Here is a 26,311-nt window from a genome sequence, read left to right as displayed (position 1 = left end):
TGTTGCCCCAGGGAACTGACCTTCTGTTCCTCACTCAGGGGCAGTGAGGAGGTGTGAGCAGTTGTACATGCAGGTGTGCACAGGTAGGTTTTAACAAGTATGCAGTTCAATCAGGATACTCAAGAAATATTTCAAACCGGGCATGGTGGCACATGCCTGTAATCCCAGCAACTCATGAGGCTGAGGCAGGAGGACGGCAGGTTCAAAGCCAGCCTCGGCAACAGCGAGGGGCCTAGCAACTCCGTGAGACCCTGTCTCTAAATAAAATACAAAATAGGGCTGGGGATGTGGCTCAGTGGTCAAGTGCCCCTGAGTTCAATCCCAGTACCAAAAAAAAAAAAGAAAGAAAAATTTCAAAATATCTGTTATTAAAAGGAATGTTGGGTGTGATGAGGCTGAGCAATAATGTTCTACGTGGATATTCTTAATACAAAACTTTTGGTGTCACCATTCCACAAATGAGAAGCCTGGGGCTCAATGAGATGAGTGACTTTCCAAATGTGCAAATTTCAAAGTCAAGATCTGAACCTACACCTGTCTGATCCCAAGCCTCAAAACTTCCTGGAAAGCATGACAACAATATGGCAGAGATGATCCCATGGGTTCACCAAACCCTGTCTTTTCCTCCCTCCTGGACACACAGCTGGACTGCATTTCCCATTTTTTCTTATGGTTAGGGGTCATGTAACTGAGTTATGGCTCTGAGACATGTGTGGAAATAGGTCACTTCATGTCTGGGCCCCTAAAACAACTACCCACAAAACCATTCAAGTTCTTGCCCTCTCCTTTCCCTCTCTACCAACTAGACACAGAAATATCCTACAGACGACTTCAAAGCCTCATAAAATATCAGAGGTTCAAGGTCAAGGAGAACAGAAGACCACATGGAATAGATTCTCCTCAGATCTTCAAAGGCGCTTTGACATTAATAAGAAATAAGCTTCTGTATTAATACTTGAAATCTGGAAGTTGTCTGTTACATCAGTGAGCCTAACTTAATATGAATAGTGTCACCAAGGGCCAAGAGCAGCCACTTTAATTTGTCCCCATTACCCACACCAACCCCCAAGTGCCTCTGCTCACCTGATTGGACTTTAATCAAACTCTTCGTTTTTCTTTTAGCGTGGTTGCTGGCTTGTCCAAGTGGAGGTAGAGTAGATGGCTTGGTTTTCTGCGTAGACCACTGCCATGGAACCCAATGCAACCAGACAAAACACAATCAGTCACACAGCACGGTGAATTCAAGTTTCACTCCACCCTTTATAGGTATCCATGACCTCGAGCAAGTGATGTTAGCTCTCTGAGCCTCAATTTCCTCATTGGCAAAGCGGATCTAATAACACAACCTAACTATAGGTTGATGCAAGAATTCTAAGAGATGATATTCTTAAAGCTCGTAGTGCGTGCTCCATAAATTTTATGGGTCAGCCTGAATTTACTAAGCATATCCAGGTTGTGAGGTGCCAAGAAACAGAATGTATGGGAAGACCCAATACCCACCTCTTAGGGAACAGAAGAGCAGACAGGAATATACCCTTACATTCTGATAAAGTAGTGACTAGAGAAAAATGAGGTTCAGAGCCTTGCTCAGGGTCTCACAGCAAAAGTGTGACACAGCTGAGACCGGAATTCAGGTCTCCAGACCCTACCACGCGGGCAGTCCCAGCCGTGGGAGGTGAAGGCAGGCGGGCTGCAGCATCGTAAACCCCCCCTTCCCGCCTAGCCCTCCCGGACTCACCAGAACGTGGGACTTGGGTTTGGACTGACTCCCATTCTGGCTAGATCTGGAAAGAGTTGGAGAAAGAAAGAACTTCCATCATCCCCAGCCCAAGGAGGAGTATGCAACACACTTGAAATTGGTGTGCAGTCTCCACCCCACAACCGCAGGGGACCAGGTACCACAGCGGAGCACAGCTGGGAGACCGCCAGAACGAGCGAGGCGGGGCTCTCAGGTGTGGGCGGGGTGGGGGCGTGGCCAGAGGACTTGGGCCCTTCAAGGAGAAGGCGGGGTTAGCGACTGGGATGCGCATGCGCAGTCCACCCCCGCCGCCACCCCGCTCCTTTCTACTTCTGAAAGTCGTACTCCATTGGGGAAAAGTGTAGAGTCCCGAGTCCGTGGGTCCTTTATCTCTGAGATGCCTGTTCGGCTTCTCCAGCTTTTTTATCTGGAGCAGATCGCAGCAACCCAAGCCAATCAAATTTCCCACAGACAGGGTGCTTTCTCGCGCTCGCGCGTCTCGGTTTCCAAGGAAACCGACTACGGAGTGCCTAGAGGAACTAATCGCGCAAGCTAATAGCACACCCCGCATTCATCGCAGCTCGGTTTCAAATATCTCTCACCTTGCCCCGCCCGCAATTCTAAAAAATTATATTTCTCCACTCTCATCGAACTTCCATCACTTTCTCCCTCATCCTCACTCCCAATTTTACTAAGAAAATTGTGAAAAATAGTAAACACAAAGTCACGTTTCATTTACCTTCCCACTTGCCTCTCTTCTCTTAACTCTGTGTGTGTGTGTGTGTGTGTGTGTGTGTGTGTGTGTGTGTGTGTGTGTGTGTTGCTGGGGATCAAGCCCAGGGTTTCACAGATGCTAGACAAGCGCTGCATCCCTAAGCCATACCTGCAACCTCCTTTTCTTAACTATGTATTAATTGCCTACTAAAACCTATTTCTACACTTATTCTTACACACTGTCATTTTCTCAAATACATAAGCCCAACATTTGCCCCCTTTTTCTCCTGCATCATCGTTTTCCATCTCCTTTTCATCATCTCATTGGTATAGCGAATGTTTTCATTTCTTCTATTAAAAAAAACAGTGAGAGGTGGGATTATAGTTCTGTGGTAGAGTGATTGCCCTGGGTTCATCCCTCCAACAGAATGAAAAAAATAAATACGAACCACTTCTCCAGCTGTACCCTCTTTTTCTGCTTCACTTTACAGCAAAACTCCTAAAGAGGTTTGCCTGTGGATTCCTATTCCTTTCCCCAAAATTCAGGATTTTCACTCCCTACCTCATCATTGGAATTTCCCTTGTCAACAAATCAGTGGCCTCCTCTTTCCTAAGTCCCTTGGTCACTTTCCAGTTCTCCCCTCATTTAGCCTGCCTTCAGCATTGAACATGGCAGATTACTCCCTCCCTTGACATATTTTCTTAATGTGGTGTCCAGGAAGTCCCTCTCCCTTCAGTTTCCTGGCTGGCCCCTTCTCTTTTATTATTAAAGCATCCCAGGGCTCAGTCTCCACCCTCTCCCTCTTTTTCTCTTACTTCACTCCTGCTCCCTTCCAGGGTCTTGGCTGTGGATGTCATCTGTATTCATGCAAACTCACATCTCCAGCCCAGAACTCCCCCCTGAATTCCATCTACGAACATCCAACCCCCTACTTGACATCTCCACTTGGGTGTCTAATAGAAATCTCTAACCTGCACACGCAAAAGGGGGTGATTGAACAAAGGAGAACTTTGTCACAGAGCTACCTCCCCAGCCTATTTGTTTATTTGTTTGCTTGCTTGTTTGTTTGAGATGAGGTCTAAATTGCGTAGGGCCTCCTCAAGTTGCTGGACTGGCCTTGAATTTGTAATCTTCCTGCCTCACCCTCCCAAGTCATTGAGATTAAAGGCATGCACCACTATGGCTAGCTCCAACCTTTATACCTCTTAAAAATCATAGGAGAAGCCGTGCATGGTGGTGCATGCCTGTAATCCCAGCAGCTCTGGAGGCTGAGGCAGGAGGATCACGAATTCAAAGCCAGCCTCAGCAATTTAGCAAGGCCTTAAGTAATTCAGCGAGACAGTATCTCTAAATAAAATACAAAAAGGGGGGGGAGATGTGGCTCAGTAGTTAAACACCCCTGGATTCAATCCCAGGTATCAAAAAAAAAAAAAAAAAAAAGTAAAAATCATGGGAGAATGTTTCAAACGGCACTGCCCACCAGGGTAAACAGAAAAGGCTACTATGCAAAAGCAACAAGCCTGGGCATTCCAGCTACCCAGGCCCCTTTTGGCTGCCCCTGAATGTGAGGGAATCACTATTTTGGGTACTCCCATTTGCAGAGCCCACTGTACTACAGCACTCTGACTGGAAAGCTCTCTGTACCAGGAAACCATTAAAAAATAGCAAGGAGCGTCAGGCGTGGTGGCGAACACCTAAAACCCCAGTGGCTCAGGAGGCTGAGGTAGGAGGATAGTGAGTTCAAAGCCAGCCTCAGCAAAAGCAAGGTACCAAGAAACTCAGTGAGACTCTGTCTCTAAATAAAATATAAAATTGGGCTGGGGATGTGGCTCAGTGGTCAAGTGCCCCTGAGTTCAATCCCTGGTACCAAAGAAAAAAAAAATATATCAGGTAGCAATATATGGTAGACCCAGGTGTCGGCCTACCCAACAACTGTTCTCTACTCCATCCCAATTAACAGACCCTGACCTTGTCCGTTATGCATTTGTTTTAGAGAAGGTGGCCCCAGCCCCAGTCCCAGCTCCACTAGTTATGATTGGTCTGAGATAGGCTTTGTGGGCCCATTACCCTTACCAGTTACAGAGCTAGTCATAGGCAATCAAAGTCCGGCCAAGGAGGCAGGGAGAGAAGTCTACTCAGAGACTTTGGGGAAAGGTTTTAAACACTCTTTTTAAAACACAGTGCAGAGGGGCTGGGATTGTGGCTCAGTGGTAGAGCGCTCACCTAGTATGCATGAGGCACTGGGTTCAATCCTCAGCACTACATAAACATGAAATAAAAATATTGTGTCAACCTAAAATGAAAAAAAAAAACAGTGCAGAAAATCATCCTTTATCTGCTAGTAAATATTGTCATGTCTTCTCGGGATTCCTGGATTGTGGAATTGTGAGGAGAGTTCGCCAGAGGACATACTGAGAATGGTACAGGGGAAAGTTGGGGAAACCTGTTCCTTGATAGCATGTCTGGGTCATTAAGTTAGCCAACCCTGTCACCTATCTAGAAATTACTCAAGATTAAATAACAAATCATCTTGCTGGGTGAATCATTTAGAGTTGAGTTTTCTGACACGTGCAGGCCAAAAACATCCTACTAAAGTCTACATATGGAAGATCAAGATAGAAGAAACCTGGGCCCCTGACAACCTTGCAACATACAATTAGCTGCCTACGCTGCCTGCCGGCCAAATTCTGTGCTGTTTCATCAAAAAGAAGTAAACTCCCAGCTGGCATGGGGACACATGCCTGTAATCCCAGCAACTCAGGGGGCTGAGACAAGATGATTCCAAGTTTGGGACCCTCAGCAATTCAGCAAGACCCTGTCTCAAACGTTTTCACATTTTAGAAATGAATACACTTAAGCATGTATAAAATGCTGCCCTTGTAATCAAGGCCAAAACATATTTGAGGGGCCATTGATGATCACTGTTGTAACATCAAAGCTAATGTTTGAACTGAGATTGAAGATACTTATCCCTGTTTGAGTTGCATTTCTGCTTCGTGAGCACCTGGTAGAACCTCCTATCTCACTATAGCTGGGCAAGATGAAGTGGCCTTTCCTTCATGCAGGTGTGAAGGTGAAGTGTGACAGAGGATGGATCCGGTCTGCTTGGCTCCAGCCTGTCCCTGAGACTGTGAAGCCACGACACCAGGTCTGAGCTGTGTACCTCCAGACTTATGACAGAGAGAAGTCTCATTCTTATCTTTCCATTATTCTAGAATTTTCTGCCATTCGGTTATTTCTAACTAACATAGTGAGTTTCCTAAGAACTCAAAAAACAGCTGTCGCTAAGTGCTTACAGAGCACTGGGTAACTGTTGTCTCCCCTGCAATCATCTGTGAACACAGAGGGGAAGACATGGCCTAGCTCTCAAAGATCTCAGAGATACTCCTGAGACAGGTCCCTTTACCCCCTCAGTCTCCTATGTAAAGTGGAAATAATGATACCTTAGCCAAAGATGGCAAACTTGTTGGCCTGGCCTAGCCTGCACACATCTATCTGTCTGTCCTGGGTTGTTGCTGTTGTTTGTTGTGGTATTAGGGAATGAACCCAGGGCCTTGCACATGGTAAGTGCTCTACCACTGAGCTACATCCCCAGACCTTTTTATTTTTCTTTTATTTAAAATTTTTTTTTTAATATTTATTTTTAGTTCTTGGCGGACACAACATCTTTGTTTGTATGTGGTGCTGAGGATCAAACCCAGGCCGCACACATGCCAGACGAGCGCGCTACCGCTTAAGCCATATCCCCAGCCCCCCCTTTTTATTTTTAATTTGGAGACAGGGTCTCACTAAATTGCCCAGACTGATCTCAAACTTGCAATCATTCTGCCTCAGCCTCCCAAGTCCCTCAGATTACAGGCATGGGTTCAGACCCCAGTACTGGAAAAAAAAAAAAAAAAGATAAAGTGAACCCAATCCACAAGTCAAATCTTTTCAAACTACAAATGGAAATCTTTAAAGTCAGAGATGATGCAAAAAATGTCCAAAATATGCTGAGTATGAGAGGTCCTGGCTGATACAGTAAGACAAGAAAAAGCATAAAAACTAAAAAGAAAAACAAAACCTTCCTTATTCACAGACAACAGGATTGTCAACATAGAAAAGTAGATTCCAAAACCACTGGAACCTACTTTGAGGCATTTATCTTCATTGAGGCATTTAATTTGTATGTATGGTTTACATCCCTGGAAAAAAGATCTCAGGATTATCCCTTCTATATTTTCATGGTCCAAAATGCTAGCTGAGGGTGTCAATAGGATGAACCTGAACTGACAAAATGGGAGCAGGTGACCCGGGAATGGTTGGCACATATCTGTAATCCCAGCAGCTTGGGAGGCTGAGGCAGGAGGATCACAATTTCAGAGTCAGCCTCAGCAAAAACGAGGAGCTCAGCAACTCAGTGAGACCCTATCTCTAAATAAAATACAGAAAAGGGCTGGGGACGTGACTCAGTGGTTGAGTGCCCCTGGGTTCATTCCTCAGTAAAAAAAAAAAAAAATTTCATAAAAAAAGAGACCTAAATAAATGATAAATTAAGTAGGGACATAGATGGCGAGACTCAGCATTATAAAATGCCAGTTCTGTATAAATGCAATGTGATTTCAACTAAAATGCTATGGCTTTCTGGAATTTAGTAGACTAGTTTTAAAACTTATATGGAGGTTCCAAATATAGCTTAAGAATTGTAAGGAGAAAAACGTTTCCCATAAAAGAAGAAACTAGAGTTCAAGTTTTTCTTTAGAAATGGATGATCTGGCCACAGTGGACCCTCACCTTGACTTTTGTGGATTTTCAATGTGATTGTTACCTGGACTTAGGTAAGATCATAAGTGATTATATAGAATACATGTTCTGCTGGTTTTGTAAATATCCTCGCATGGGGAAGACTTGAGCAGGCAAGCAGAAAGAGTAAGAGAGTGGGAGGTATGGATGTAAGACTGATATTTTTGGTAATATTGAGGTTCTGAGCATGACCATGAATGAGTGGCTGAGAAGGGATGGAGGAAAGTGCATCTGGGGATATAAAGCAAGGGAACTGGGAAGTGCAAGTGGCACAAGAGTCAGGGATTATTGACTTTTCTGAGACCTGGAGTTGGAGGCAAAGGAAAAGATGGTAAACTAGTAATAAAGACTCGAAATACTAAGAACTTGGGTGTGGTGGCACATATGTATAATTCCAGCAAGATGGGAGACTGAGGCAGGAGGATCTCAGTTGGAGGCCAGACTAGGCAACTTAGCAAGACCCTGTTTAAAAAAAGTTTTTTGAAAAGGACTTGGGGTGGGGGTGCTGGATGTAGTGCCACATGCCTATAATCCTTCCCAGTGGCTCCAGAGGCTGAGGCAGGAAGACTGCAAGTCTGAGGCCAGCTTCAGCAATTTAGCAAGATCCTTAGCAACTTAGCTAGACCTTGTCTAAAATAAAAAGGACTAGGGATATGGCTCAGTGATTAAGCACCCCTGGGTTCAATCCTTGTACCAAAAAAATTAAAAAGGGCTGGTAGTATAGTTCAGTGATAAGAATGCCCCCTAGATTTAATCCCCTTTAAAAAAAAAAAAAAAAGCTAAGTAGAATTTGGAAAATGTTTTAGAGAAACAGGAAAGACTCTTAACAGTGGAAGAAAGGAAGAATTAACTAACTTTCCTAGGAATCCACTTTGGACCAAGCTCTTTGCCATAGGTTACATGAACCTATAATGCATGAATAGATAAATTTATTAGTATGATAGTTATTAACATATTAATAGTAGTCCTTTGAGAGTAGCAATTGAGAGTTACCTACACATGGGACTGCCTAAATCTGCCAAGTGATCAAACTCCTCTCTTCAAACTCCTGCCTCCTTATCTGTAAAATAAGTGTATTTACAGCATTGTATTCCGAAGAGTCCATGTGTTAAAAGTCTGCATGCAGTATGCTCAGCGTAATATGGGGCACTTAAAAAGCACTCAATATATTATAATCATCATAAGTACAAGAGATGTTTTTTAAAAAACAAAAATGCAATGACTTACTTGAAAAATGCATCAAAAAATAAGGACGGACAAATGGATAATGGGATTAGTACAGTAAGTTTTGACAGGTGTGGTGGGGCACACCTGTAATACCAGTGACTGGGGAGACTAAGGCAGGAAGATTCCAAGTTGGAGGCCAGCCTCAGCAATTTGGCAAGACCCATCTCGAAGAATAAAAAGACTGGGGATGCAGCTCGGTGGTAATGCAACCCTTGGATCAATTCCCAGTAGCTAATAATAAAGTTGTTAAAGTGGCAAAATTTCCACTAAAATTCTTTCTTTTTATTTTTTTCCTTTGTTTTTAAATGCTCTTGATCCAACGTTAGGAGGGGGAATCGTGCATTGTGGTACACTTCGGGGGAAGGGACAGCGAAGGGCGGCTTTTGTTTGTTTTTAAAATTTGAAAGTCACCAAAAAACAAACAAAATGAGCGAGATCTCCCTCTACACCGTCCCGCCTTTCGGCCGTGGGCCGTTAAACTTCGCGGCTTGAATGAAACCATCGAGGACCGCTTGCGAAATGCCAAATCCTCGAGAGCGAGGCCGCGGCTGCCAAGCCCGCCCGGGCGCAGGGCCGCGGAGCTCCCCGTCCCGCGGCGGGAGGAGGGGCCGGAGCCGGCGCCCGCGGAAACAGGGCTCAGCCGCGGCGGGGCCCGGGGCCGGCGCCGTCCAATATGCGCTGCACGTAAACACTCCTGCGGGGGGGCGGGGGGACGGGGGAGAGAAGCGTCGAATTTCAAAAAAAAAAAAAAAAAACTCCAAACCCCACAGCCCCGGGCGGGCGGGCGCGCGCGATGGGCGCCCTTTGGCTGCGGGAGCGAGTGGAGGATGCTGGGAAGGAGGTAAAATGGCCACCGGCGGCGGCGCGGAGGAGGAGAGGAAGCGGGGCCGGCCGCAACTTCTGCCCCCCGCGCGGCCCGCGGCCCGGAGCGAGGAGGCCGAGGGCACGCGCGAGAAGATGGGCTGGGCCCAGGTGGTGAAGAACCTGGCCGAGAAGAAGGGCGAGTTCCGCGAATCGCGGGCGCCGCGACGCGAGGAAGAAGGCGGCGGCAACGTGGGAGGCGGACTCAGTGCTCCCGCGGGCCTGGCGGCGCCGGGCCTCGGCGACTTCCCCCCGGCCGGTCGCGGGGACCCGAAAGGCCGCCGGAGAGACCCGGCGGGCGAGGCGGCCGACCCCCGCAAGAAGAAGGGCGCAGCCGAGCCGGGCAGAAGGAAGAAGGCCGAGGCGGGGGCGGCCATGGCGGTCCCCGCCAGGCCCGGCGCGGAGGAGGACGCGGCGGAGCGGCCCCTCCAGGATGAGCAGGCGGCGGCCGCGGGCCCGGGCAAAGGTCGCTTCCTCGTGCGCATCTGTTTCCAGGGTGACGAGGGCTCCTGCCCGACCCGGGACTTCGTAGTGGGCGCGCTCATCCTGCGCTCCATCGGCATGGACCCGAGCGACATCTACGCAGTCATCCAGATCCCCGGCAGCCGCGAGTTCGACGTGAGCTTCCGCTCGGCGGAGAAGCTGGCCCTGTTCCTCCGCGTCTACGAGGAGAAGCGCGAGCAGGAGGACTGCTGGGAGAACTTTGTGGTGCTGGGGCGGAGCAAGTCCAGCCTGAAAACGCTCTTCATCCTCTTCCGGAACGAGACGGTGGACGTGGAGGACATCGTGACCTGGCTCAAGCGCCACTGCGACGTGCTGGCGGTGCCCGTGAAAGTGACCGACAGGTTTGGGATCTGGACCGGGGAGTACAAGTGCGAGATCGAGCTGCGCCAGGGGGAGGGCGGGGTCAGGCACCTGCCGGGGGCCTTCTTCCTGGGGGCCGAGAGGGGGTACAGCTGGTACAAGGGGCAGCCCAAGACGTGCTTCAAGTGTGGTTCCCGCACCCACATGAGCGGCAACTGCACGCAGGACAGGTGTTTCAGGTGTGGGGAAGAGGGGCACCTGAGCCCTTACTGCCGCAAGGGCATCGTGTGCAACCTCTGTGGCAAGCGGGGACACGCCTTTGCCCAGTGTCCCAAAGCAGTTCACAATGCCGTGGCGGCTCAGCTAACCGGCGTGGCGGGGCACTGAACGCCCGCCCGCCCGCCTGCCTGCCAGGGTGAACACACAGCCAGCTTACCCCTCTTAAGTGCCAAAACTTTTTTTTAAACCATTTTTATCGTTTTTGAAGGAGATCTTTTTAAAACCTACCAGAGACATCTCTCTATGCCTTCTTAAACCGAGTTTACTCCATTTCAGGCTGTTCTGAATTGGTGGCTCTTACCAGAAATGTAGCGTGCAGATATGTCGCCCCCCCCACACTTTTTTTTAAAATTTATTTTCATTTTTGTATTTGAAGGGTTTTTTTAATTCCTTTTTTTTTCCATTTGTTTTGGGGGTTTTGTTTTGTTTTTTTTTTCTTGTACTTTTTACTGGCCCCTCCCCATACCTTTTTTTCTCCCCGGATTTTTACCCTTCGGGCTGCCTTTGCCCATCTTTACGCCCCAGCATCAGGTGCGGGGCCCAACACCGGTAGGCGCTCCATCAGTGTTTGTTGAATTGAAAACATTGTTGACCGTGGCTTCTGTCAGAGTGTCTACCTTCTGCAGCTCTCCCTGGTCCCCTTTTTAATTTGCTGCTTCTAATCTCTGTGGTCTGAGAATTTGTGGAACCAGTGTTGTTAGAAGTGTATATAATCTGAACCAATAAGCTCTGAATGGTGGCTGAGGGCCTCTCTTATGGCATAAAAATGCATGGACTTTGTGGCAGCTCTTCTGGTGGCTCAGAAACCATTTTTCATAGAATCATGGAATCTAGAATTTTTCCTGCTTGGAAAGGACCTCAGAGTTGGTTTAGACCAATTCCTTGGTTTTTCAGCAGATGAAACATACCCATGGAGATTAAATGACTGGGTCAAAGTTGCATAGCTGTCTGGTGCCAGAGCCAGCCCATAGTAGAGTCCCCGACCCCAAGCCCGGTGCTCATCCCACTACCTCTCACACTTCACAACAATTTCCTCAACACTTGAGGGCCCAGAAAGTCTGATCTCTCCACAGTGACAAACCCAGAGCAAAGCTGAGCTATCTGGGGGAGGGAACAGAAAGAGAAGGTTTGGCAGGGTTTTTGGAATATTTGGAAGATAGGGAAGGGACCAAGGCACAAACTCCATGGTGCATTCATTGCTCCCTGGAGGGTCATATCTGAATTAAATGTGCCAGGTCCTTTGGAAGCCTCCTCCTTCCTCATTCATTGACACCAGTGAGAAATGGGGGTGCCCCTGAGTAAAGACACCTACCAAAGGTTTACATTTGCACCTTAGCCTCAGTAGCTAGGAACCCTACAGAAGGAGCTAGCTGGAGCTCATCTGCAACCTCCTGACCCTCAGGAGAAAGGCGGTTTACCAGTTATGAGTGAGCTGTTAACTGTAAAATGTACTTGGGAGATAGGCCAAGCAAGAGGGCATGGGCCAACTAAGTGTTATCAAGTTGAAGTAGAAAAGACAATACACTGCTTTTTAGTTTTTGTCTTCTTTTGCTATATGTTTTGCTATTTCCTTGTGGCTTAGAATGTAAAATCAATTGTTAAAAAGTTTTGTTCTAAATAAATATTTATCTTTTGTATTGCTATCACAGTGAGCTGTTTCATTCTAAAGTGTTAGGTGCACAGTTACACAGACACCAGTTCAGTGCATCTCCCTACACACCATTTGTTTATCCTGCAAATGTATTTACCGCCCCTGCAGGCAACACTTAGCACCTACTGTTGTGCCAGGCCCACTGGAGTTCTTACCTCTACACAGTGCAGCATCAGTCACTCTGTATACTGTTAAAACCCACGTTTCAAGCCCCGACCCAGGTCCAAAGACTGGCTCACTGGAGCAAGCTTCCACAAGCATTTGTGATGGGCGGCCAGGTTTGATGACTGGACTGCAGACCAGTGGGGAAGAGGAAGATGAGATGTGGGCAGTTATCTTAAGTGCCATGAATGGGATACAAAGCATCTTGGCTGTTAGAAAAATGCCATCTCTTCCAGCTGAACAGGAGAAGGGGTTCTGGTGGAGAGGGAGAAATACCTCAGCTGACACTTTTCGGAACTCCTCTCCCAGACCTTTGGGCCTGTGGGCAGAATAGGGTCCAGGTCTGAACTCCTGGGTTCAGTTCTCTGCAGGCCCTAGAAACAACCCTCCGAAGGACTTTCTAGCTGTGATAAAGAGTTAAAATTTTTTCCAGTGTATTGATTCTCTGGCTCAGTGATTTGAGCTGATCTGGGGCCTGGTAGGCTCTTGAGATTCCAGGGCCAGCTCAGCCCCTCTCCTTCCTGTGTCCCACAGCAACCAGACCCGCCCTCCCAGTTCCCCATTTCCCCCTTCTCTGCCAGCGGTTTCCTTCCCTCTGACAGCCCTGGAGGCCGCAGGCCGGGAGAAGGCCTGCTTTCACCAGGCTCCCCACCCCCTTCCGTGCAGCTGGCTCCGCGCCAAGACACCGCCACGGTGGAAGGGACCTTCCCTCCCGCGCTCCGCCCCCCACTCTCCAGGAGCAGCCGGGGAAGAAACTGTTTCCCTGCCCATCCCCCACAGGATCCGCTCCAGGGCCGCCTGCCCAGCAACCCAGGGACTGAGCCAGGGGCTGGATCCCAGCTAGCCTCCCCCGGCTTCCTCCCCAGATCAGGCAGCCCCCAAGTTACAATTCTTCACTGTTCGTGGGAGCCCCAGCCTGAGGCTGGCTGACTAGCTGATTCATGCCACGCACTGGGGGGCCCTCCGAGCGGGGCCCTGCCGGGCTCTGCAGAGCCGCCATGAGCAAGGAGGGCGCTTGCCCGGACGGGAGCCTGTGGCCGAGCGGGCAGGCTTTACAGTCGTGTACAGCGTCTTAATATACTGGGCTGATGGCCCGCGATCACGGCTACTGGGGAGACTGAAGCAGAGGCCAGCCTGGACAACTTAGCAGGACGCCCCCACACACACACCCTCTTTTTTGCCGGCTCAAAAAAAAGGTATTTGTCCTGGGGAAGAAACCAGCCAGCCAGTATAGGAACGTCTGAAGCAAAGCTCTCCCTAGGAGGCAGCACCTTGCCTGAAACCCACGGGATGAGAGGGCCAAGAGGGCAGAGCTGCCAAGCAGAGACCGCCCGCAGAGAGCTCACTGCGCGTTCCAGCTGGCCGCGGGTCACAGCCAAGGCTGGAAAGACCAAAAAGAGGTGACACACGGGGCTCCTCGGCCTATCTAAGAATGGAATTTTGCCTCAGCCTCCTCCATTTCGTTCTCTTTCAGCCCGTGTATGCGAAGCACCAACCCTTTTCCCTTTCTCAGCAATGGAATGTCGCAGGGAGCAACTCCCTGGGGTCAGACTGTGTTAATGTGTTGCGTGGCCAGCCAGGAGCAGGCCGGTCAGGGAGCATGATGGGGAGGTAACTTACAGGGAGGACGGCACACACACAAGGCACAGGACTGGGGATTGAGAGGGAAGTTTATCAAAGCAAACATCTGGAAAATGGGAACGGGTATGCCAACCCCTCCCCCAGTCATAGTTAATTATAACCCCTTAAGGAAACTATTGTTCCAAGACCCCAAAGTAAGTCATAGTTCTCTCTTGTAACCAGGTCATCAGGACCCTCACAAAGAAAATTGGCTGAGAACTACACAAAATAACAGGATAATAATAAACCATTTATCAATCAAAAAGGGGACAGGTATGAAAAATGAGTCAAGAACAAAGGGACCCAAACCCTGGAAGAGCCACATGTTTCCAAGATGGTCCACTTAGCTTGAGCTAGCTTTCACCTTTAATATTAAATTCCTGCTTATTACTCTGTGACTTGCTAGAAATCCTTCCTGCAGGTGGGCAAGGACTAATTGCTGTGGACCCCAGATTTGCTTCAGCTGCATGCAACCCCTCTACCACAAAGGCATTGAAAGAAACATACAAGGTGGGGCTGGGGCTGTGGCTCAGTGGCAGAGCACTTGCCTCATACATATGAGGCACTGGGTTAGAACCTCAGCACCACATGAAAATAAATAAATAAAATGAAAGTATTGTATCCATCTACAATTTAAAAATAAAGCAAACATACAAGTTGAAATCCCTGTTTTAATAGGGAGAGCTGGTCCAGTCTGAAGGGCCAGGGATAACTTCCCATGGAAAATGTTTAAAGTGAGATAGAAAGGATATATAAAGATTTAAATGTGAGAGGTGGTGGGGATTAAGGGATGGCAATAGTTACTAACTTGTTCACACTACTGTGTCATTGAATGATACAATTCCAGAACGAACCCCCTCACTTAAGCAAAAACCGAATTTACAAGTCAAAACAGCCAAAACTGTGGCTTACTCCTGCCTTCCTTCCACCTTCCAAATCTCATGCCAATACATGTCATTGCTGAAGTCCTAACTGTGAAGGAGTTTTAGCTTTCTAGCATCTGTAGCACAGGAAAGCAACAGAGTGGAAATGGATGCTGTCTGCCAAGGAACCACACCCAGCACAACCAGTGTGTCTACAGTGCAGAGAAGGGGAGAGAGACAGTGGTAGAAGAAGAGGCTAGAGCCCCCAGGGTGTCTGCTAAGCCATTAAGAATTTGGGTCTAAGTAGATTCTGAAATAGCTTTTCTTGCATGTCTAAAATAAAAGTATTGCATGTAAAAAAAAAAAAAGAATTTGGGTCTAGCCAGGTATGGTGGCTCAAGCCTGTAATCTCAGTAGCTCAGGAAGCCGAGGCAGGAGGATTTCAAGTTCAAAGTGAGCCTCAACAATTAGGCAAGTCCCCAAGCAACTTGGCAAGATCCTGTCTCAAAATAAAATATAAAAAAGGGCTGGGGATGTTGCTCAGTGGTTAAGCACCCCTGGATTCAATCCTCAGTACAAAATAAAATAAAAAGAATTTGGGGGCTGGGGATGTGGCTCAAGCCGTGACGCGCTTGTCTGGCATGCACAGGGCGCTGGGTTTGATCCTCAGCACCACATAAAAATAAAATAAAGATATTGTGTCCACCGAAAACTAAAAAATAAATAAAATAATTTGGGTCTAAAGCTGGACCTTTATGCCTGTAATCTCAGCTATTCTGGAGGCTAAGGCAGGAAGATTGCAAGCTCAAGACCAGCCTGGACAAGGTAGCAAGACTGTGTCTCAAAATTTAAAAATTAAAGAAGGATGGGATGGCCCGGTAAAGTGGTGCACACCTGTTATCCCAGCCACTCAGGAGGCTGAGGCAGGAGGATTTCAAGTTCAAAGCCAGCCTCAGCAAAAGCTAGGCGCTAAGCAACTCGGAGAGACCCTGTCTCTAATAAAATATTTTAAAAAGGGCTGAGGATGTGGCTTAGTGGTTAAGCTCCCCTGGGTTCAATCCCCAGTATCAAAAAAAAAAGAAAGAATTTGAGTCTAAAAATGATGAGGAGCCACTGGAGAATTTTTAAGAAAGGGAATCATGTGATTTATTTATTTATTTATTTTTTAAAAGAGAGAATGAGAGAGAGAGAGGAACAGAGAGAGAGAGAATTTTAACATTTATTTTTTCTTAGTTCTCGGCAGGCAGACACAACATCTTCGTTTGTATGTGGTGCTGAGGATCGAACCAGGGCTGCACCTAGCTGGCTACCGCTTGAGCCACATACCCAGCCCCAGGGAATCATGTGATTTAGAGTTTTTGTTTTTGGTGTTTTTTGTTTTTGTTTTGTAGAGTTTTTGATTGTTTGTTTGGTTGGTTGGTTTGGTTTGGTTTGGTTTCTTTGGTTTGAATTCAGGTTTTTTGCTTTGCTTTGGGGTGTGTGTGTGTGTGTCTGGACCCCAGGGCGACACACACACACACACACACACACACACACACACCTGCTCTTCCACTGAGCTCCACCCCCAGCCTAGGGGTGTGTTTTTAAGATATCCTCTGAGATAGCTTGTGGAGAATGAATGGGTCAGAGGAGAGTCCCAGTGGAAATGGAGTGCACTTTACCAGTAAGAATGGAGCTGGAAGGTGGAGATGGACGGAGAAGCCACAAGAAAAAGAGATGTTAAAAGATTTATGTCAGTTAGACCTAGAGTTCTATGTGTCATGGACTGAAAAAACATGTGAAATACCAAGGCTGACCCCAGTTTTTCATCTTGTGCAATTAGATAGTGGGGTCTTTGCTGAGATGGTAGGCAGAGGAGAAAACCTAGGTTTGGGGTGAAGGTCTTGAGTTTGATTTTGGACTTGAGTTTAAGGTCTCCATAGAGGCTGTCTAAGAGGAGGTGTGAAGTAAGTGGCTGGATACATGCAGATCTTAGATTCCCAAAAGATTTCTGGGCTTAAGAAGTAAACAGGAATCGCACAGCAGTGGCTTTTAAACTGTGGCACCATATCCCCCGGTGTTGCAGCCGTCATTCACAGGCATGTGTGTATTGATATCTAAATCTGAAATCAGTTTCTTGGAGCAGTATTTATGCTGCCACGTCACCCAACGGGTCACGGGAGAAAGCTACACCAGCCAGGCTCAACCCTTGAGCACCTCTGACACGGGAGGGTTTTCCCTGTGGAAAAAGATATGACGACAACCAAAGGGACAGCCAGGAAGGGAGAAGGACAACAAGAGAGTGTAGCGACAATACAAACCCGGGAGGACAGTTGCAAGTGGGAGGGGTTGACAACTGTGTGGAGGGTTGTGAAGGTCAGGTAAAATTGACTTTGAGAAAGGTAAAGATCCGGACTCAAGAGTGCCCGCTGGACTGAGTCATGGGAGGTTCTCCGTGAGGGCCTTTAAAAGCAGAATGACAGCCAGTTGTGGTGGCGCACCCCTGTAATCCCTGAGGATTGAGAGGCTGAGGCCAGAGGATCACAAATTCAAAACCAGCCTCAGCAAAAGTGAGGCGCTAAGCAACTCAGTGAGATCCCGTCTCTAAATAAAATACAACATAGGGCTGGGGATGTGGCTCAGTGGACAAGTGCCTTTGAGTTCAATTCCTGGTACCAAAAAAAAAAAAAAAAAGTAGAGTGATAGGGGAAGGAAGCAATTTAGGAGCACATGAACTTCCTTATATGTTAGTTTTTGTTACTACAACAAAATGCCTGAGGCTGAAACTATAGAGAAAAGAGGTATATTTATTTCACAAGTTTTGAAGGCTAAAAGTCCAGGATCAGGTGGCCCCAGCTACTCAGCCTCTGGCAAGATCCTCATAACAGATGGCATCATGGTGGAAGTGCATGTGAGAGACAGAGATCACATGGCGAAACAGGAAGCCAAAAAGACTCAGGGAATAGGCTCCTTCATTTTATAACTGTTATCCCAAGGACCAACGGAGGTCGCAGAAGAACTACATTAATCTCTTCCCAGGGCGGTACCCACATGACCTAACTTCTTTCTACTTGGCCCTATCTCTACTACCCTGGGGACCAAGCTTTCAGCACATGAACCTTTAAGAGAGACTCAAACCATATCCAAACCGTAGCATTCCTAAACTATCACTTTGATAATGTTACTCCTGCGTCATGTTCTCTGGGATTCTTTCTTGCTCTGAGAACTCAGGCCTGGTACCCATTTTCTCTACAGGAAGCTACACTCCTTCCCGGTCTTTTTTTTTTTTTGGTCCTGGGGATTGAACCCAGGAGCACTTTACCCTGAGCCACATCCCCAGCCTCGCTGAGTTGCTGAGTCTGGCCTCAAACTTGTGATCCCCACCTCAGTATCCCAAATCATTGGGATTATAGGTCCGCACCACCTCGCCAGGCTCCTTTCCAACCTTGTTCTCAAGCCAGAGTGCCCACCACATCCCTTCAAGTCCTCCAGGTATGGCTGACCAGGAAAACCAGGAAATCAGGTTGGGAACGTGCAGTGGGACAAGACCAAGCTAAGGGCGAGCAGCGATTAGACTAGACCATATTGAGCCGGGACAGGAGTTCAATGGAGGGCACCAAGCATATGCAAAGCACTGGATTCATACAAGACTCGCTGGCTTGTCAGTGTAACTAAGAAGATTTGGGGGAGGATGTGAAAATAAACAGAGATGGTTTATGGAGGAGAATGCAAACTTTGCAGAGTTTTAAAATAAAACAGAAGAACATCTTCAGAAATGAGTTTGGCACTCTCTTATCAAAATTTAAAATTCACAGGATCTTTAACACAGTAATATCATTTATATGAAATGAATCTATAGTTATACTTGGATGTGTGCACAAAGAATACGTAAGATGGCGCTGGGGTAGAGCTTTGTGGTAGAGCACTTGCCTAGCATACTAAGGCCCTGGGTTTGACCTCCAGCACAGGGGGGGAAAGTGTATGTGCTAGAATGTTCACAGCAGTATACTCAGAGAATAAAGATCTAGAAATAACATTGACTCTCAATAAGGAACTGTTGGATTAGCTATGACACATAAAAATTTGGGGGGCTGGGGATATAGAGTGCTTGCCTCACATGCACAAGGCCGTGGGTTCAATCCCAGCACCACACACACACACAAAGAAAGAAAGAAAGAAAGAAAGGAAGGAAGGAAGGAAGGAAGGAAGGAAGGAAGGAAGGGAAAGAAAGAAAGAAAGAAAAGAAAAATAAATAAAGTAAGCTACTATTTACATTTTGAAATGATGGAATAAATATATATTCTTACATATAGAATACTCTGGAAAGATATTAATAAAATTGATAATTATGTCTTCTGAGACCTAGATATTTGGAGTTTGAGGTGAAGGGCAAACTCACTTTCCACTGTATCTGTCCTTTTTTCTTTGTTTTTTTAAACTCTTTCGTAAATCCTACCAGCAAAAAAAAAAAAAAAAAAAAAAACTTAACAATAAAAGCAAACACAAAATTCAAGACTTAGAGAAACTCCCACAATTTTTTTTTTCAAGGATGGGAATCCATTTTCTCTATCTTTAAAGATAAGAACTTTGACGGAAAAGTTTATGAAACTGTAAGCAGCCAACCCACGGGTCTCCCTGCTTTCAAACTAGGTCTCTTTCAATCCAGGGAAATCGATCCCTAAATGAAACTTGATCACCTTATTTGATTGCCTTCAAAACCTTTGTGTCCTCCCTGGGACCCCGGCCTGGACTGCTGCCTCCTCTGGGCCTCCTCTCTGGTCAGAACTCACCCCCTCACTCTGGGTGGCTTCCATCTGCTCCAGCCAGTCATTCCTGCAACTGGACCTCCCTCCCCCACACTCATGGTTAACCCTTGCCTGCCCAGGGGCTCAGCTCTAATGCCAGATTCTAGAGTCTTCTCTAGTCTTCTGGACCAGTACCGCTCCTGCTGTCCCCTGGCTCCCTGGCCCTCTCTCTACCCAGCAGTTCTTGCAGGTGTAATGATGTGTGTATTTATGCTTTGACATCTGCCTCTGCCTCTCAACATCAGGCTCATTGAGGGAGAGATGCGTCTCTTTTCCTCATGCAGTTAGTACTGTGCCTGGCACATAGCAAAAGCCCCATAAGTATTTATTGTATGAATCACCGAAGGATTACTTGGCTGATAATACAGATCAGCAGGCCAGGCACAGTGGTGCATGCCTGTAGTCTCAGATACTCAGCATACCAAGGCAGGAGGTTTGCAGGTTAGAGGCCAGCCTAGGAAACTTAACATGACCTTGTCTCAAAAAAATAAATAAAATAAAAAGGATTGGGAATGTAGCTCAGTAGTAGAGAGCCCCTGGGTTCAATCCCCAATATACAGATGAGGTCATGCATCTAGTTTAAGGGCCCTCCGTGTGCCCTTTACACACCCACCATGGACGCTGTAAACTGAAGGGCCTATTTATTCATCTTTAGAAAGCAAATCACTGAATTAGTCTTCCCATCTTTGATAAGGGTATCCTCCAGCCCAGAAGTCAGGCCCTCAGTTAACCAGCTCATCCTCCTCGATTTCTCCTGCTGTCCCCTGGGTATAAAATCACTGAAACTTCATGTCCCTGACACTTTGAGGCACAGGAGAGAAGCAACAGTCTCCTGGGTTCTATTTGCGGGAGTATGAAGCCAGGCTTCCAGACTCCCTGAGGCAAGAGTGGCCCTGCCTCGAGTCACCCACCATCCCTCCCCACAGGGCGAGGGTTCTGCAGACACAAGAACTGTCCATCCAGAGGCTGTGCCCACCCTGTCTGAGACCCTAACCCCCTTCCAAAAGGCCTTCCTGGCGTCCCTGGTTCATCTCACCTGAAGGCAATCTGTTACTCCAGATGGACACCTTATAGCTCTGAGCCTTAGGCCTCATGGCAGCTGTTGACAAGAAATAACTTGGATGTGGCAACAGGGGTGTCCACTCACACATGCTAGCTCCCTCACTGACAGAACAGGAAGCAGCTGGACAAGGGCCAGATGCAGGATAACTCTCCTTGGGCCAACACATTCTGGCACAGAACTCCAAGGTCCTAGAATTCTAATTTGAACCTGCCTTCTAGGATGTTATGAAGGTATAAAGGAGAAGAAGAGAACGTTGTCTCACTGAACACCTGCTAATCCGGTCATGGGTTAGAGAGTTGAAGGGTTCTCTTGAGAGTGGTCTGTCATGAAGGCCAGTTTGGCTCAATCTCTTGCATATCCCCCTGTGAGCCTCTAAGAAAGGTTCTACTAATAAAAGTCTTCACCATTTACAGGGGAGACCCAACCCTTCACCTCTTAATCTGCAGACTGTGAATTGAATAAATCTTTATTCTTTATAAATTACCCAGTCTGTAGTATTCAGATATAGTAACAGAAAAGGGACCACGTAAGTCTCCAACTATACACTTGTCCTTAGCATCCCAGTGCCCCTCTCTGGTTCTGTCATTCCTTGGCTCAAACCACATAACCTTTCTGGGCCTCACTCTACTCAGCAAGAATATGGGTCTTGTTAGTGTATAGACAGATGAGGATGGTGGGAAAATGAGGTTAAGAAAATAATTCTATGAAATGGACCCATTGTGTTGACCCCTGCATGCTTTCTTGACCAAAAGCAGTTTACCTGCAGCCCTGCCTGGCCTAAGTGGACAGGATATGTCACATTCTTCAGCAAACTACCTGTTATCTGCAAGGAAATGCAGGCAGGAAATAACATTGATAAGAGAAACCCAAGTTACTTTGAAGGGAGAGAAAGTTGTGACCCTTTTCACAGACCAGATTCTGGAAGATAAGGGTAATTCCTCCTAACCATAAAACCTGTAAAAATGATTAAGAATCCAATTAGAGGGCTGGGATTGTAGCTCAGTGGTAGAGCACTTGCCTAGCATGTGTGAGGCACTGGGTTTGATTCTCAGCACCATATACAAATAAATAAAATAAAGGTCCATCAACAACTAAAAAATATTTTAAAAAAAGAATCCAATTAGATCTGCTTAGTATGGGCCAAAGTGACACAGAGTTGTCATGGCAGTGAGGACTTGAAAGCCTGATGTCATCTTGCTGTCAGTCTAAAGTCAAGAGGTGGACTTGGGGGCTGGGGATGTGGCTCAAGCGGTAGCGCGCTCCCCTGGCATGCGTGCGGCCCGGGTTCAATCCTCAGCACCACATACCAACAAAGATGTTGTGTCCGCCGAGAACTAAAAAATAAATATGAAAAATTCTCTCTCTCTCCCCCTCCTCTCTCACTCTCTCTTTAAAAAAAAAAAAAAAAAAAAAGAGGTGGACTTGGGCAGGACTCTATGGAAATTTCTCTGTGATCCCCAATAAAATTGGAGTGCAGGAGAGACATGGTGTCTCTCTCCTCTCTCAGAGGACTTATTTTCTCCCTTTAAAGTGTCCCCTTTCATTTTCCTACCCTTTCAATAAAACTCCTGTTACTCTGAGCAATATGTCTGAAATCTTTCTGATTTGTTCACAAGAATCAGGACTTGGGGCTGGGGATGTGGCTCAAGCGGTAGCGCGCTCGCCTGGCATGCGTGCGGCCCGGGTTCGATCCTCAGCACCACATACAAACAAAGATGTTGTGTCTGCTGAGAACTGAAAAATAAATATTAAAAAAATTAAAAAAATAAAAAAAAAGAATCAGGACTTGAAGGGGGGTCTTCATGCTGCCTCAGTTCCTCAGAAGGCCCCAGCTCTGCAACGTCTCATCAGGACTAGTGAGAAGATGAAATAAAACAATTCATGTAAAGGGCCTGGCAGAAGGCCAGGTCTTCTCCCTATAGTAGCTCCCATCATTAGTTTATTATTTATTTTGTCTTTGGTTATTACCTCCCATGATTTTCTCTATGACATCCAAACAGGTCTAGGCTTTCCCACACCACTTCTGCCTCCTAACAACCATGACATCTCTCCCATTTTCTCAGCCTAGACAAATCCTACCCCTTCTTCAATTATAATGGCTACTGTGGATTGCACACTGTTCTGGGCGTTGTATTAAGAAACTTAGTGCATTAGCTCAACGCAGTTCTGACACCAACTCAATGAAGTGGGTACCATTTGCTACTGCCCAAACACAAAGACTTGGGGATCTAGCGAGTTGAAACACTGGGGCTGAGCAGAGCCAGAGGGCTGTTAGGCAGGGAGGAGCCTGATTGCCAACTGGCCTCCCAAACCCCAGGAGAGACTCTAGGGCCGCTGGTGCTCCCCACCGCTTTCCAAGGCACCAGCTGCCCCTCCTCCTCCGAGCCCCTACATCCAAGGCTGTCAGACTCCGTTAGCCTTAGGGGTCAACTGGACTTTCAGCCCCAAAGGGCGGGCAACTGGTCTCAGCCCATGTCATGTCGCCCACTTCATGGATCCTCCCACGCTCTCTCCTCTTCCTTCCTTCATTTCTCCTTCACTGTAAGTACTGGACACCTAATCAGGGCCCGGCTTTGTGGTCAACGTGTTACCAGTGGAGAGGTTGGGGGAATGGGGTTACAGGTCATCGTTCTCCTTCAGAGAAGAAGCCCCTTTCCGTTGGGCTGTTTTTTGTTTTTTGGGAGAGCCCGCAGGCCGGGTTTGAGACCCGCTTCAGAGGTGGCGCTGCTGGGTTGGTTCAGTCCAAAGCAGGCCAAGTCCCCTTAGCTCCCAGCCCCCACGCCTCTGCAACCGGCCGTCGAATCCAGGCCGCCCTGCCCCCTCCGGAAGGGGGAGTTGGGGGCGAGCGCCGAAATCTGAGCGCTTCTTTCAAGCCTCGGTTGCCATAGAAACCGGCCGCACAGCCTGGGCGGTCCATTACACCACCCTCCAGCGTCGCAGCCAATAGGCTCCTAGCTCCGTCCCGGCGCTCCGGGAAGCTCACCAATCAGCAGGCTTGGCTGAGAGCCCTGCCCTCGGCCCAGGGACACCACCAATGAGCGTCGACCCTGCCCTCCCTCCATCCTCAATGTAGCAAGGAGGCGCGGCGCTCTGCCCGCTCTCCCTCTCCCTCCCTCTCTCCTCCCTTTCTCCTCTCTCTCCCCTTTCTCTCCTCTCTCCTCTCCTCCCTCTCTCCTCTTTATCTCCTCCTCTCTCTCCCTTTTCAAGGAATTCTCCAAATTAGAAGGAACTACCACTAACGCCTTTGTCAGTTGCAGCCTGTGCATAATCTTTGGTTGGTAGTTAATATAAGAGCAAAATTGTTTCAATTATACAATATATGTATTCTATTAAGGCAGGTTTAGGCAAGGCAATGAGTATGTAGGCAAAGGAATTGTTATAATCTGCTCGATGTGGATTTCTTTCGTTATAGGTATTTTCTTTAATTTTTTTTTCTAGTTGTAGATGAACACAATGTCTTCATTTTTCTTTATTTTTTATGTGGTGCTGAGGATCGAACCCAGGACCTCACGCATGCTAGGCAAGTGCTCTACCACTGAGATGCAGCACCAGCCCTGGTATTTTCATTTAGTTTAAAATGAACGATGAAATTTGTCATCTTTCCTTGTTTATATTTCAGATACAAATTAGAGATCCTTAATTTTTTGACCCTGAGTTCTTAAGACGCTAACCTAATTAATTCGTAGCTGATTTGTATTGAACAATCTAAATCCTGGATTCAGAACATATTAAAGCTGTTGAAATTTTTCTTAAACCATGGAAGGAATTTTTTTTTTCCAGTTGCAGTTTTGCTATGTTGCTCAGACTGGCCTTGAACCCACAATCCTCCTGCCTCAATCTTCCTGGGATTTTAGGCATAAAAAAAAAATCTTCTTGGAAAAAAAAAAAAACAAACACAAAACTTCTGTTTAAGAAATTCTGTTTTTGAGGCAGGCTGCATTATAGCTTTGTCATTCTGAAGTGTAAATAAAGCAGATATGCTTTCGAAACCTTATTCTATTAAGAAAAAAAGAACAGTTTTAGATTTACGAAAATTGCTAATTACAAAGTTCCCATATACCCCACCCTCCCTCTTTCCCCTATTACCAATATCATGCATTAATATCGTACATTTCCATTAAGAAACCAATAATGATACATTATTAGAATGCATAGTTCACCCTTAATGTCCTAATGTCCTTTTTCTATTCCAGGATCCATCCAGCATGACATACACCTCACATTTAGTTGTCTCCTTAACTTCCTCTTGGCCATGGCAATTTCTCATTCAAGTGATCTATCTTTGTGTGTGTATGTGTGTGTGTGTGTGTGATTGAGGATTGAACCCACGGGAGCTGTACTTCTAAGGTACATTCCCAGCCCTTTTTATTTTCAAGACATCCTCCCCCTAAATTGCTGAGGCTGGCTTGGAACTTGTGACCCTCCTGCCGCAGCCTCCCCAGTAGCTGAGATTACCAGTGTGGGAATGCAGGCCTGCTCATATTTACAACTCTAATCCATTATCAGATGGTTCATTCTAAGCCTCTTCCCACTTGCCTATCAGTGAACTCCCATCCCAACAGTGGAAACGGTGAGTCCCATCACCCACCAGCCATTTGATCATTTGTTTATTTCCAGTACATATGCTGAGCAGTGTCGAAATCATTAATGCATGCCCTTGGGAAATTTTATCAAGCACAGCCTTGTTTATACTTTCTTTGGCCTCTGGTGTTGCAGATGCTACTCATTTCTAATGTCACTCAGGTCAGCACCTTCTCCTCCACACCCTTCAGTGATATTGTTTCACACATTTGTAACAGAGTTTAGATTTTGGAGGGGTGCGCTCTGTCACTGAGCTGTAGCCCCAGCCTGTTTTGTCACATTCTGCATTCAATCTTGGAATTCTCCAGATGCATTAAATGATTTTCTAAAAATTTTACATCTTTTAAATGTTAAGATTCATCTCTTTGTGCTTTAAAACTGAATGAATGACTAATGCATACTTAGCCACAATTATAATATCTTACAGAAGTTTCACTACCCTAAAAAAAAATCCCCTGTGCTTTCACTTATTCAACTCTCTCCCCTAAGAATAACATATCTTTTTTCTATTCTCTATAGTCTTTTTTATTTTTTTTTTTGACAGGGCCTTTTTCCAGTGCACCAGCAATCCTCCTTCCTCAGCCTCTCAAGCTGTCACATAGCTGTGAATATAGGCAGATGCCACTTTGCCTTGCTTCTTTTTTTTTTTTTAAAGACAGTATTTTTGTTGTTCTTCTTGGTGTAGTTGTCATCCATACCACCGTGATGTAGGGCCTAAACTCTCTCATTTTGAAGTAAGGAAACTGAGGCAAATGAGTAGAATTAACTCCCTAGAGACTCATAATGTTGAACAAACCAGTGGGAAGTTCACACCTGTGGAAGCCTTGTGCTTCTCTGAGTCTCCAGCTACATCTCGTGTATGGCCACCCAGTATTGGACCAGGGTTTTTAAAATTTTGGAATTTCATAGAAATTTTTTAATCCTTTCCCCACCGCCCCCCAAAAAAATAATAATAATAAAATAAAATATTTTTTTTGAAAATTTGGAGACAGATAAAAGATTATCACCTTTTTATTTTGCCAACCATAGACCAAAAAACCCCTCCATCTTCCATGTAAGTGCTAATAGAAATACAACATGAGCCACAAATGGAAGTTAAAAATTTCCAGTAGTGGCTGGGGATGAAACATGGAGGTTCAATGTTTGTTTAGCATGTGCAAAGGCCTGGGTTCAAGCCCCAG

The 26,311-nt window shown here is 46.6% G+C and overlaps 1 protein-coding gene across 2 annotated transcripts in view; it reads right to left on the bottom strand.

The window, feature by feature from the left end:
- C5H20orf96 (chromosome 5 C20orf96 homolog) overlaps window positions 1-26,311 on the bottom strand; it is a 54,819-nt gene that overhangs the window by 17,074 nt on the left and 11,434 nt on the right. Inside the window, exons 1-3 of one of the 2 annotated variants that reach the window (XM_040274457.2) lie at window positions 2,084-2,211; window positions 1,739-1,784; window positions 1,084-1,183 (exon numbers count right to left, since the gene is read on the bottom strand). In XM_040274457.2, the coding sequence (XP_040130391.2) occupies window positions 1,084-1,183; window positions 1,739-1,784; window positions 2,084-2,088 (151 nt within the window). In that variant the 5' untranslated portion in view covers window positions 2,089-2,211. Of the gene's footprint in view, window positions 1-1,083; window positions 1,184-1,738; window positions 1,785-2,083; window positions 2,212-26,311 lie in introns of those variants that run through there. The other variant, XM_005320638.5, reaches the window with a different exon arrangement.

This window comes from Ictidomys tridecemlineatus, chromosome 5, assembly GCF_052094955.1.
Source record: "Ictidomys tridecemlineatus isolate mIctTri1 chromosome 5, mIctTri1.hap1, whole genome shotgun sequence".
Lineage (NCBI taxonomy): Eukaryota > Metazoa > Chordata > Mammalia > Rodentia > Sciuridae > Ictidomys > Ictidomys tridecemlineatus.
Note: the sequence above shows the minus strand (reverse complement) of the source record. Positions and strands in the feature narration are given on the sequence as shown.